We start from the raw sequence: 12,805 nt of genomic DNA on the forward strand, positions 1-12,805 counted from the left end.
CAGGAGGCATCCTAATTAGATGCCCAAGCCACCTCATCTGGCTCTTCTCAACGCGGAGGAGCAGCGGCTCTACTCCGAGCTCCTCGCGGATGACCGAGCTTCTCACCCTATCTCTACGGGAGAGCCCAGCCAACCTACGGAGGAAGCTCATTTCGGCTGCTTGTACCTGCGATCTTGTTCTTTCGGTCACTACCAAAGCTCGTGACCATAGGTGAGGGTAGAAACTAAGATCGACCGGTAGATTGAGAGCTTTGCCTTTCGGCTCAGCTCCCTCTTCACCACGTGAGATCGGTGCAGAGTCCGCATTACTGCAGACGCCGCACCGATCGGCCTGTCAATCTTCCGCTCCATACTTCCCTCACTCGTGAACCGAGGTACTTAAACTCCTCCACTTGGGGCAAGATCTCCTCCCCGATCTGGAGAGGGCACTCCACCCTTTTTCGGATGAGAACCACGGCCTCAAATTTGGAGGTGCTGATTCTCATCCTGGCTGTTTCACACTCGGCTGTGAACCGATCCAGTGAGAGCTGAAGGTCACGGCCTGATGAAGCCAACAGGACCACATCATCTGCAAAACGCAGCGACCCAATCCTGAGGTCACCTCGTCAACGCCCTGGCTGCGCCTAGAAATTCTGTCCATAAAAGTTCTGAACAGAATCAGTGACAAAGTGCCGCCCTGGTAGAGTCCAACCCTCACTGGAAAGGAGTCCAACATACTGCCTTCAATGCAGATCAAGCTCCAGCACCGGTCATACAGGGAATGAACGGCCCGTATCAGGGGGTCCGATACCCCATACTACCGGAGAACCGTCCACAGGACTCCCCGAGGGACACGGTCGAATGCCTTCTCCAAGTCCACAAAGCACATGTGGACTGGTTAGGCAAACTCCCATGCACACTCAAGGATCCTGCCAAGGGTTCAGAGCTGGTCCACAGTTCCACGACCAGGACGAAAACCACATTGCTCTTCCTGGATCGGAGGTTCGACTATCTGGCAGACCCTCCTCTCTATTACCCCTGAATAGAACTTACCAGGGAGGCTGAGGAGTGTGATCCCCCTATAGTTGGATCCCTCCAGTCCCCCTTCTTAAAAAGAGGGACCATCACCCTCACCATCTCTTTTTCATGACATACTTTACTATGACTAAAGCATTTTTTGACATTATATACTATGATCTTTTATTGCATTTTTTATGACATACTACACAATGACTTATTACTATACTATGACCTCATAAACAATTAAAGTACTTCATAATCTTCCCCTTACTTATCACAGAGACTCCCTTCAGACTTACAACCCCATTTTCTGTGCTTAATTCCCACCCTGTCAATCTAAATTATGTTGCACTGATACTGCGGTTCAGGGTTATCACAAATGAGACTGCGGTTGTAAGGGTCAATGCAGGATTTCTAAAGTCTGCTGCAGTGTCACATAAATGCCAATACCCCAAAATCCTCAGCTTTCTGGCTATATTTTTACCCTGTATACATGCCGGTATTACCTACAGCAGATGGGGTTCCAGTGAATCCCGCTACCCTCACCGCACTTCCTTTTCCTTCAATATCATGCCTCAACTTTCCACTTGTCTCTCCAGACCGTGTTAGCTGATTCACTGAGGTGGAGCAGATAAATCCTGACATATTGCCACCAGATCTCGGCAGTTGTGGGAGCTGGCCGAGACAGGAATTTTTCAATTTCATCAAGCCATATATCCACACTGGCAATGACAATGACAAACGGTGCTTATTCAAATAGCCATGCACTGTACAGCCCCTGTAAACGGTAACCCCATCAGGATAAATTGCTGCTGGCTATCAATTCTGTGCATTTGCCTTCTCGCCACTTACTGTAACAAAAGGCCCTATTACTACCCCCCACAGAAATTTAAAGTGCAATAGGAATAATTGTTGCACTGTGTGTTTACATGTAGCTTTTCTGACTGGCCTACCATTGTTACTACAGTGCATTGTCATGATGTTTATATTGATTTCCGTTTCCTGTCTTAACCGTAAATACAATGTCAGCTCTTTTATTCTCTTATGAAGGAAAACATTTTTCATGACTAATGAAAAGTAAAGAGTAAAAAGAGCTTTAAGAACGTGACAATAGGCTTGATTTTTGTTGCTGAAACAGGCCAGACAGAGAGAATGCATCTCTGTTGACAGACGTGACCGATTAAAACCTTTTCCTGCCCGAGGCGAACTGAGGAAGAGCGTTTTGGGCGTCACATGAGTAATTTCTGCTGACTCAATTGCTGAAGTCATTTTTTACTTTACTGGTGTGTCACTGATACAGCAGCACCAAGGACTTCTATTGGTATTGCGATTAGCAGGAGACACATATTAAACCTCCCTTTAATATTAACAATGGCTTGAAACTCTGGTTGCAACTAATGATTTTTGATTTATAGATCAATTGTTATTCCATGAATTAGTTCGTTTAAGCCCTGACTTTTTGTGGTGCTCAGATAATCAAAAGCTAGAATTATTACATTTAAGTATGCCAATTTTGTTGTAAAAGCCTGGAAGAGAAGGCAAGAGAGTTTAATTTGTTTCTATTTTTGATTTCTGTAAATGCCTTTTACAAGTAATCTGTGAACTTTGTTTTACAGGCCCATGCAGGCTGGGCATAACTGCATGACAAATCAATAAAAAGTTCATTCATTCCTACAAAATTAATTGCTATTTCAATTAATTCTTTCATCTATAGCATGTAAAACAGTAGGAAATGCCCATTAATCGTCCAAGACTTGAAGATATACAATTTACATCATTATAAAACAAAAAGATAAATGTTTGGCCTCACAAATGACTTAAAACCATTTTAAGCATTTTATTTAGTGGAAGTCATTTATTAGTAATTTCACTGATACTAACATGAAGTCATTTATGTCTTAAACTACATAAAAATAATTACTCTGACCAGCAAGTTACTCTCTTTTTTTCGTATTTTGATTTTTCTCTAGCTTTTAATTTTGAAATAATCGTTTCATTTCTTAGCATGCTGCAAATGCAGAGCATTATAAAAAATAAATAAAATTGAATAATTGATTCATTTATCTTATCTTGATTTTTCTAGCAAAAATAATAAATGCTGGCTGCTGATTTTAACAGCTAGAATTGTGGATTTGTTACTTAATTTGGCATATGTGATAAAAACTAATTATCTTCTGGGGGTTGACTGTCAAATAAAAACAAGCTACATAAATAGGCTGCTTAAAGTTCTGGGAAATTACATGGTGCAAATTTCACTTCTGACATTTTAGAAATGTTTATAATTAGATTCTGTTAATTAATTAATGAGTCTCTCATCATTAGTTTTATTGACTGCGCAACTTGTCATCATTAACATTTTGATCACTTCAGCACACTTTTCTACCATAGAGTGGCACTTGTCAGCATCAGGAGAAGCTGTATGGGGCTTGGACCGAGTTCAGTGGACTGTGAGAGGATATCCACCGGCGGCCTGTGCCGAACGGCGAGTCAGACCAGAGGGGAGAAACAAAACCGTAAGCACCAGACGAAGAGGGGGAGGAGAGCTGGTGTCAGGGTGAGACTAAACCAACCTGGACCCAGAGCTGTTCCTCTACCAAGCCTTCTTCTGTCTAGTCTCCGCTGACAGGAGAGAAAAGTGGATGAGATGCGACTATGGCTTATTCAGCAACGGTTTTTCAAAACCATGGCCTCTTCTGCTGAAGCACGACTTTTTTATGATTTAACAGCATCAGGAAAAGTCGTCTGGGGCTTGGACTGAATGCAGCAGACCATGAGAGGGTCTCCACTGACGGCCAACAAGCCAGTCGGACCAGAGGGGAGAAATGAAACTGAAAGTGCCGGACGAAAACAGGGAGATGATCACGGTGAGGCCTGACTTGGACTGGGAGCTGTTCCTCTTCCAGGCCTTCTTCTGTCTAATATCTGATGCAGGAGAGTGAAGTGGATGAGATGTGACTTTGGCTCACTCAGCAGCGGGGGATCTGGAACTGCTCTGCATACATCTTCACAGAGTCATGATTAACCCCTAGCATCCTGGATCAAGCTGTCGCACTGGATGGGCAGACATTGGGAGCCATTAGGACTCTGATACAGGTTCAAAAAATGCACTGCAGAAATTACATGATGCCATCAGCAGCAACATCACCAGGAGCTGCTGATTCTAATCAACTCAAAGATGTAGCAGGATCAAGGACCAATGAAATTTCTAAATTCATTCTAATAAATCTACCTTACCTTACCTTACCTTACCTTTCAACAGGCAACAGCGCTCATATTTACTTTTCTGCATATGGCATTAAAATGTCTCTTACAGAAACCACAAAAAATGGGTTTTTTTGTTAATAGTTTTGAGTTTTTTGGGTTTCCTTATTATTTTTCTGCATTGGGTACTTTGGCAACTATTTTAATAAACACTCAAGTCATTCTAATTGTTGTTGTTGTTTTTTTAATAGTTTTTAGGGATTAAATCTGCAGGGTATCCCTTTAAACAAGTATTCCATTACTGACATTGTTAGTTTTATGACTATTCAGTTAATAAACTAATTGTTTCAGAACGAGGGGTGTGATTATAGAGAGCAATATTCAAAAGGGAAGGGTACTTTTAAAGTATGTCATGTCAGATTTAAGACAAGGTTGGAAAGAAAAAAAATCTTTGTTTGAATGTTTAACTGAGGCAGAATTGTAGTTTTGTTGTTAAACTGCAGAAAATGTTCTGTGCTGACTATAATCCATTCCTTCATGACTCGCCAACAATATCCTTCCCCCACCAAATAAACAACAGTGGCACATTTACTAGATTCAATGAAGTGTTAAATAACATGCTACACATCTGTTAACAAGTAATTATTTTTCTATCTGCTTCATAACTCTGAATCAATCAATTTGATTTACAGACACTGAAGGACAGAATATATCAGATAAATTTAAAAAAACAAACAAACATGGGGCTCTTAGTCAAAGGCTTCCTCATCAGCATTCATGCACTTACTTTGCGTTTCGAGGCTTTCGCACAGCTCGGTCTTGGCCTCTCCGTTGGGTCTGAGCCCGGCCTTGGGGTTGAACTTGTTGGACATGGTGGCGGCGGTAACCACTGCCTTTAGGCTGCGTGTGCGCTTGGGCACATTCTGCTCGGGGTGGAAGAGAACCACGTAGACCTTCGGCATGTAGAGCAACCCGAGGGACACCGAGGCGCTCAGGCTCACAGAGATGGTCAGCGTGGTCGTTTGGATGTACATCTGCAAGAGGAAAACATACAAAATACAGTTAAGCCTTTTTTCCCTCAGATTTTTCTATATGGGTAGAGACGTGTATAGTAAAAGTGACATCTGCTGTGTTTCATTGTAATTAGAGCATCAAATGACCCGTTGGCCAAGCTGTTGTTGAAGTAGTTTCAACTGTGTCCAATAGAGGCTTCGAAACTATTTACTGCAAGCGATGTTATTAAATCAGCATCTCATCTGCTTTTACAGCTCGTGTGCCGAACCAGCCAAGGCCACCTTGTTTGTTTAATTTTCTGCCATACTAGTTTTAATATGGCCATCACGTCAACCTGAACACAGATTTTGTTAACAGCAGTCGATTGGATCCTATTCTGACTCATATCAAGCAGGCCCATAAAAGACAAACAAGCTCGTGAAATTTTACACATGGTCAGATCCTCTGAATCACGGGGGAGGGCAACGCTCAGTATCATTCTCTCTCATTCCATTTTAATTGTTTGCAAAGCTGCACCAAATTAATGAGTCATCGTCAGGGAAGCATTAAAGATGAAGGAAAGCTTGTGTAATTTCTATACATCATAGTATGTTGTGAGCGCTTGATTGGCCATCTGAGAAAAATTACTTTGCAAGTTGTGTTACGGAAGTTACAACTTAATGATACTGCAGACTTTTAAGCATCCAAACATTATGGCATTCTCTACAGCAGAAACTCAAGTTGTCTCAGGCTAATTATTTTTGTTTTTTACTGTTTGCTGCTTGGTGATTGCAGCTATATGCTCATTCACATCATATTGCTCAGGCTGTAATAATGAGCATCAGTTGGAAAAACAAAATTTAAGTTGGCCTCTGACCTGTGATTGAAGATATTGTGAATTTCAAAGAGATTCGTCTTCTACCACTTGATAAAAAGGAATACAGGTGTGCCAACAAACCACTAACAGTTAAATCTAGAAAAATACGAATATGAACACTAATACAGTTAAATCAGCAAGTATTTGTTATGTTGTTACTCTTGTTGAAGAAGTATTTCACTGCTGGAGAAATGCCCTTTTAGTAAAACTAGTATGTGTTTGCAGAAGAATGATGCAAATACTTTTGAAGCTGGTGCTACATGACCAGAGAAAACAGACAAAAATGATGCTTTTGCTCAAGTGGCAGAAAACTACAATTACCAGAATGCACTGCACCACATCAAACCACTGGTGGGTGATGAGCTCCTAAGTGTGACACAATGGCAGCAGGCCGGCAAGAAACAATCTGGTATTACAGTTAAATGGAAAGCTAAAACATGTTTTTTGAAAACATCTGAGGTATGAAATATGCAACTCAGTAACAGAATCTTGGTTTATTTTTGATCAGCGCTGCTTATTTTTACTGTTTGATTTGCGCCCTCTGTTTTCAGAAAGCAGTGTGGTGCCCACTTCCTGTTCACAATCTCTGGCTATTACAGCTAAACAGGGCATTAAAATATGTTTCGAAGAAAACTTTAGGCATTTTTGACAAAGCTGTGGTGTGTTACACAAAGCAGGTTGAGTTTTTCTGCTGGCAGAAATATAAAAATATATATACAATATAATTATGAGCACAAAGGTTTTTTTAATAACTAAAACACGGCCACAAATCTCTGATCCATGTAACTCATAACTGGACTTATAACAGTATTAACTTTGTCTGCCAGAAACAGCACAACAAAGTTGGAAATAACAGCAATAAACACAACTAAAACAGATAAATGAGCTGATTTGTGGAAAACTTGCACCCCAACCAGCAGGTTGAAAGGAGTGAGGGGTCACCGGTCACTGAAAGTATAAAACAGTCAACAAAACAATTTTTTTCAACAAATTTTAATCACCACAGCCCTCCAGGAGGTAATTAACTGCTAGGGATTTGTAAAAAGAAAAGTAATGATAAAATCTGATATAAGGTTGTTTTTTTTTTTTAAGGTTATTTTTTGGCATCTTAGCCTTTATTAGATAGGACAGATCAGTAGCATAAAAGAGGGAGAGAGAGTGGGGATGACATGCAGCAAAGGGCCTTGAGCAGGAGTTGAACCCAAGGCTGCTGGAGCAAAAACACTGCATTCATGGAGCGCCTGCACTATCCTCTCAGCCACCAGCACCCTGGTTACTGTTGTTTAAACGTAAATGTTGTGTTAGAAGTGGGAATAATGGGAAATACTGCCATTCCTCCAACTTGACATGCAGATTGAATAAAAATGTATCTAAATCTAAAAATGTACCTAATTATAAATCAGCTTTTATAGCAAAATTATTTATGATAGTAAATGCTCAGTTGTTGGGTATTAAGCCACGGCTTGGAATTCAAGAAATGCTGCTGATTGCTTGCTTTCTAAAAGATCATTTATTAGGGTTTCTGTTGTTCCTTAAAAAGATTAAAAGGCATTGAATTCATAAATCTAAAAAAAAAAGGCCTTAATTGTTATTATGAATTATGAAGTCTTTTAAGTCTTGAAAATGCTCAGACATGGGAAGCAGAATTTATGAATTGTTTTTTTTTCTGTATTTGACTTTGCATTGTGAAATTTCAAAATAATTTGTAACATCTTTGTATATATATATATAAATTTAGCAAATTCCTCCTCTCCACTTTGCCATGATGGAAACGAAGGCAGTGGAATCCAACATGCAGAATGAGACACAAAATAAAAACAAACACACAAAAAAAAACTTGTCAACAAATGCCAGATATTTCCCAGTTCTAACTTTTCCATTGGACCAAAACTATGATGCTTTAGGTAACAATAAACATTTGGCTAAAATTGTCCCCAATTCTCAGTACAAAAATGTTGGTTCCCATATTTTTCTTCTTTCATTTTGTTTACACAAATTTACTGGTGTTAAATTTCATCCTGAATGGCATTTAAAAATGATTAAATCTCAGTTGCCTTAAGCTGTAGGAACCCTGTTTTACTTGACCTGCACATGACAATAATGTCGGAGGCAGAGGCCTCAACCTCCTGTCATGCTTACTTATTCAGACCACATTTCTGACACAAGGATTTTGAGTTTTGAGATTTTGAGGCTTTAACAGAATTTTTATCCTTATCAGGAAAGAAGATGCATCATTATCTAAGGGAAAAAAAAAATATTATATGAAAACATGTTTTCATTGGGCGTCAGCATGCCGATAAAAGCATCGTCTTCCAGTAAATGGCACAAAATTCATCAAAGTAAAGAAACAGATAAAGCTTCAATTGAGTTTTTCCTCTCTTGCTTGTCGACTCCCTTATAATAAGAATTTGAATAGTGTACAACAAAGTCAATCCTGCTCTGAATCCTGACGCTCCAGCATCTGGTCTGCATCTGTTGCTATGGAAACAACATAAACTATCACTACATTTCTTTCACTTTAGGTTCTCACTCTGCCTCAAGCAGAAGTTGTTTTTGTTTGTTTTCTCCTTTGAAAGGCATTTAATAAGACACACTTACATTTTCTGTCTTATTAGGGCAGTTTAGTGAACAGTACAGTAACAGAAATCTGCACATAAAATCTTTCTATAGATTAAAAAGAATTCCATAAGGACCACATGTCTTATTTTCTCTGTAGGACGAGACAAGCAGATTTTTCAATATAAAACAGCTGCAGGGCGGCAATGATCTAAATCTCAGAGGAAATGAGTGGGATTATTATTTAGGGCTGGCCCCTGAAAGTCGATGACTCAAATTATCCCTCTGTGACTCCCTCTCTCTCTCTCTCTGTTTATCAGATCACAAATGAGACAAGCTAAATGAGATAAGCTAGCTAGCTAGCTGGCATACCCTGCAGTTCCTTAACCTCACTCCCCGCCGCTCGGGGACTACTTCGGGAGGACTGAGAGCAGATGGCAGCTCTGGAGACGGAGTGCTGAGGGTCCGGGATTTAAAAAGCTGCTACAAATTCTTGAGCCAGGATGCACTGTCTCTTAAAGAGACACCGTAATGCACACAGTGCACGCAAAAAACGGAACAAATAGTTGAATTTTAATTTGAACGGCCAAATTTGCTTCTAACAAAAAAATTATTATTCTGGTACAGCCCTAGTGGTGTTGTTCGCTACCATGACAACTGATTAACAACTGTAATTAAACCACTGCTGATTGAATATATGATCACGAACACTGCAATCATCTACTGCTGGTTTACTGGAGATTTCCAACAACAGCTGAAAGAAAATCTGGGATGCAGCCTTTGTCAATTACACCCCAACACTCTGAAACACACTACCTACAGATATCAAAGGCAGCAGCTCACCAAATATATTTAAAAGAAAGCTAAAAACGGATCTGTTCACTCGCCTTTAAGTAGCTCTGACTTTATAACACTCTTAAAATTTTGCATCTTAATTGACTTTATGATTCATGGTTTTATCTTATGATTTTAAGCATTTAATGTTTGTTTTGAACTGTTTTTAATGCCCTTTGAAGCTGATGCTTCATTCTGTCTGTTTTCATGTGAAGTATCTGTGCCTATAAAGCCCTTATTGTAAAGTGCTTTGTGCTGCATTTCTTGTATGAAAAGTACTGTATAAATAAAGTTTATTATTATTATTACTATTTCTCAAAGCTATGATATAAGATGCAACAAGAACATGCTCTTGTTCAGCGCTTTGTACCTTAAACTGTAAATATTTTATAGGATTCTGCCTTTAGAGTAATATATCTTTCTTTTGACATGTTGAGGTTTCATCAGCCACTGAGTGACCCGCCCCCACCCCAGTGTCTCCCTGCTGGTTTTTTATCAAAGCAGAGTAACATTTAGCTCCCCAGATGTGACCTCTGCTTGAATATCTAGTTTGTTTTTATTATTCGTGACTCTCCGTGGTGCTCTCCCTTCATACTGGCTGCATCTAATCTCAGCTAGTCCTGGTCCGCTGTGGGACTGCTGGCTGCGGAGAGGAATGGAAGAATGGGGGCTGTATGATGGAGGGACAGCTGCAGTGGTCCCCTCCCAGCTGTAGGGAGTGTTAACCAGTGAACTGCTCTGGGCTCAGTTCATGCTGCCTCAGGGACGGACTGTTGAACCCAAGCTGTTACTCACATAAACAGAAAAAAAAACGTTCTGTAGCCTTTCAACCAAGAGTAAAAGCTATTCTTTGGGTCACTTAGTTCAGACTGTAGTATAGTGAGAGAAGCATGAAAAACATACAGGACCATAATTTAAGATAAGGTTCATAAATAAAGCGGAAATTAGAATCAAGATATTTAAATCAATTATTTCTGCAGACAATTTTGTCATTTCATTGTCTATAAAACAAAAAAAATATTATTTTGTCAGGCTAACAGTCCAAAATGCAAATATATTCAGCTTACAAAGATCTAAAACACACTTTTAACAAAAAATAAAAATCCCTAATTAATTTCTATTGTTTGACTAAATAATTAGTTAACTACTCATTTCAGCTTTTGGTAAAATTAAATGTTATATTTTTTAGGGTCAGGGGTATACAAACTGACAGAAAGACAGACAAAAGTATCAAGGCAAAGGTATAAAACACCTAATTAAAGACACAGAAGATCATCAAATTCAAATTTGTAATAAATTGTGTTCCACTGTTTATATTTATGATATCAGACTAATCTTTGATCGAGAGACTTTTGTATTTTTTAACCTTGTCCATATTCTTTGCATGTTTTTTGTGTCTAACTGACAAATGAAGACAGCTATTTTTTAAATTGGTCCACTACTGAGTGAGAGCGCTGCAGCCGGCAGCCGTAAAACAGGCTGAAATATAGTCGTTACAGGCAATTATGCATCCACAGTTTACATCCACTAAAAGTGCTAGTTTTTGCCAGCAACAGGCTCAGATTGTTATTACATATAAGTGTCTGAAAAAAATTATGGACCCTACAGAGAAATAAAACATTCTTCTTTACCTTTCACTTTATACAGTCTGTTTGTCATTTATCGGCGTCCTGCAACATTTCACGAGTCTTCAGAACGAGACTTTACTTTGAGCAAAACTTGGTTAGACAATAACAAACAGACCAGATCAGGTGATAGGTAAAGAAAAGGTTTTTAATTCTTTTCCAGGCATTTATACTAACAATCTGAGCCTGTCAGTGACAGAAACGAGCACTTTTAGTGGGCCAAGGTGACGACGCAATATTGCCCCAAGTGATTACACTGTAGCCTGTTTCACTGCTCGCTCAATACTGGACAAATTTCCAAAATTGCTGCTCCCATTTGTCACTCAGACAAAAAAACATGGATCCATGTTGAAAATACTGACACTTCCCTTTAACACGTGTTTAACTGTGATGTGCTTTTGAAGTATTATTTTAAATGACAGTATTATGTTAAAAAATAGCAGAAATAGAGTCTGATTAATGGTGTATTTTTGAGGTCGTTGCCAGAATATTTACTGAATTTCTTACATTTAAAAAAATATATTAATGATTTTCACTAGGATGCTTTAGGAACCCTAAAGACATGGACTGAGCCAGACATTTTACAGTATAAAAAAAAATCTCCAGTGGAAGAAAAAACCCACTAACACCTGCTAACAACTGGCTTTTGTATTTAATGGGAAAGGTTAGACTCGACATTCAGTACCGAAACAAATAAACGCAGTAGTCACGATTATATATCGGCTCCAGCTCGGATCAGCTCTGGACAGCAGTGATGAAAGTATGACACCAGGGTGGACGTGCTAATTATTGCCCCTTTTCCGTTGCATTGGAATGATGCACCAATGTGAAATATTGTCTGTTTTCATCCAAGCAGTGCTAGAACATTGTTCAAAATTTAGCCAGCATCAAATCTGAGTGACTGATTAAGTTACACATATAAAAACAATTTTCACTGGTCTCCATGCTGCTTTCTATTCTTTACGAACCTATTTTCCTGCTGTTCTCTTTCCTGTGTTTTCCTGCAGAAAAAGAAAAAAGAAAAAAACGCATACTTGTCTGCTGCAAAGCCTGCTGATCTACTGGTAATGGGAAAGGAGTTTGTTGCCCATTTTTAACTTGTACAAAATATCTGCAATAGGCTAATTTTAGCTGTCACAGTACTGTTTCACCAAGAAGAATGTTTGCCCACTTCTTATTTGAAAATCAGTACTTGTGTTCGATATTTCATCAGACAGCATCAAGGTGCCACCGGATTTCTTACAAAAAAAGGAAAACAACCTCCAACTGTATTTCTTCATGGAGCTACAGAGTGTTTGCTTACAAACACTCTTGTTTTCACTGTCAGACCAACTCCACTGTTCAATCCATTCATTTGTTTCCTCCTGATTGCAGTGCACCTGAGCATGCACAGTGCCAAGCTCATAAAAGCGAGATGCCATGTATCTCACACACCTATCATCACGTAGCTATCAGCAGATCTTGCCTGCGGCAAAACACAACATAAGGGAAGCGATGTATTGCAGCATTAATGACTGAACTCGACGGAGGGAGAAACAAAGACGATCTATTAGTACATGTATGATGAGCAAGTCAAAGAAATCTCACATTGCTGCCCACAGAGAGCATCTGTGATAACCAATAAGATAAATTTGAGGGTAAATAAATGTAAACAGATTCTATTTTCAGCCAAAGACTCTGGAGAGCTTCTATCAAATTCATTTACACAGAATAACTCCTG

The 12,805-nt window shown here is 39.3% G+C and overlaps 1 protein-coding gene across 1 annotated transcript in view; it reads right to left on the reverse strand.

Moving 5' to 3' along the window:
• LOC121949544 (metabotropic glutamate receptor 4-like) overlaps window positions 1–12,805 on the reverse strand; it is a 237,373-nt gene that overhangs the window by 48,707 nt on the left and 175,861 nt on the right. Inside the window, exon 9 of the mRNA XM_042495264.1 lies at window positions 4,988–5,234. Coding sequence (XP_042351198.1) covers window positions 4,988–5,234 — 247 coding nt within the window. The remainder of the gene's footprint in view (window positions 1–4,987; window positions 5,235–12,805) is intronic.

The sequence above is a fragment of the Plectropomus leopardus genome, chromosome 2 (assembly GCF_008729295.1).
Source record: "Plectropomus leopardus isolate mb chromosome 2, YSFRI_Pleo_2.0, whole genome shotgun sequence".
Classification (NCBI taxonomy): Eukaryota; Metazoa; Chordata; class Actinopteri; order Perciformes; family Serranidae; genus Plectropomus; species Plectropomus leopardus.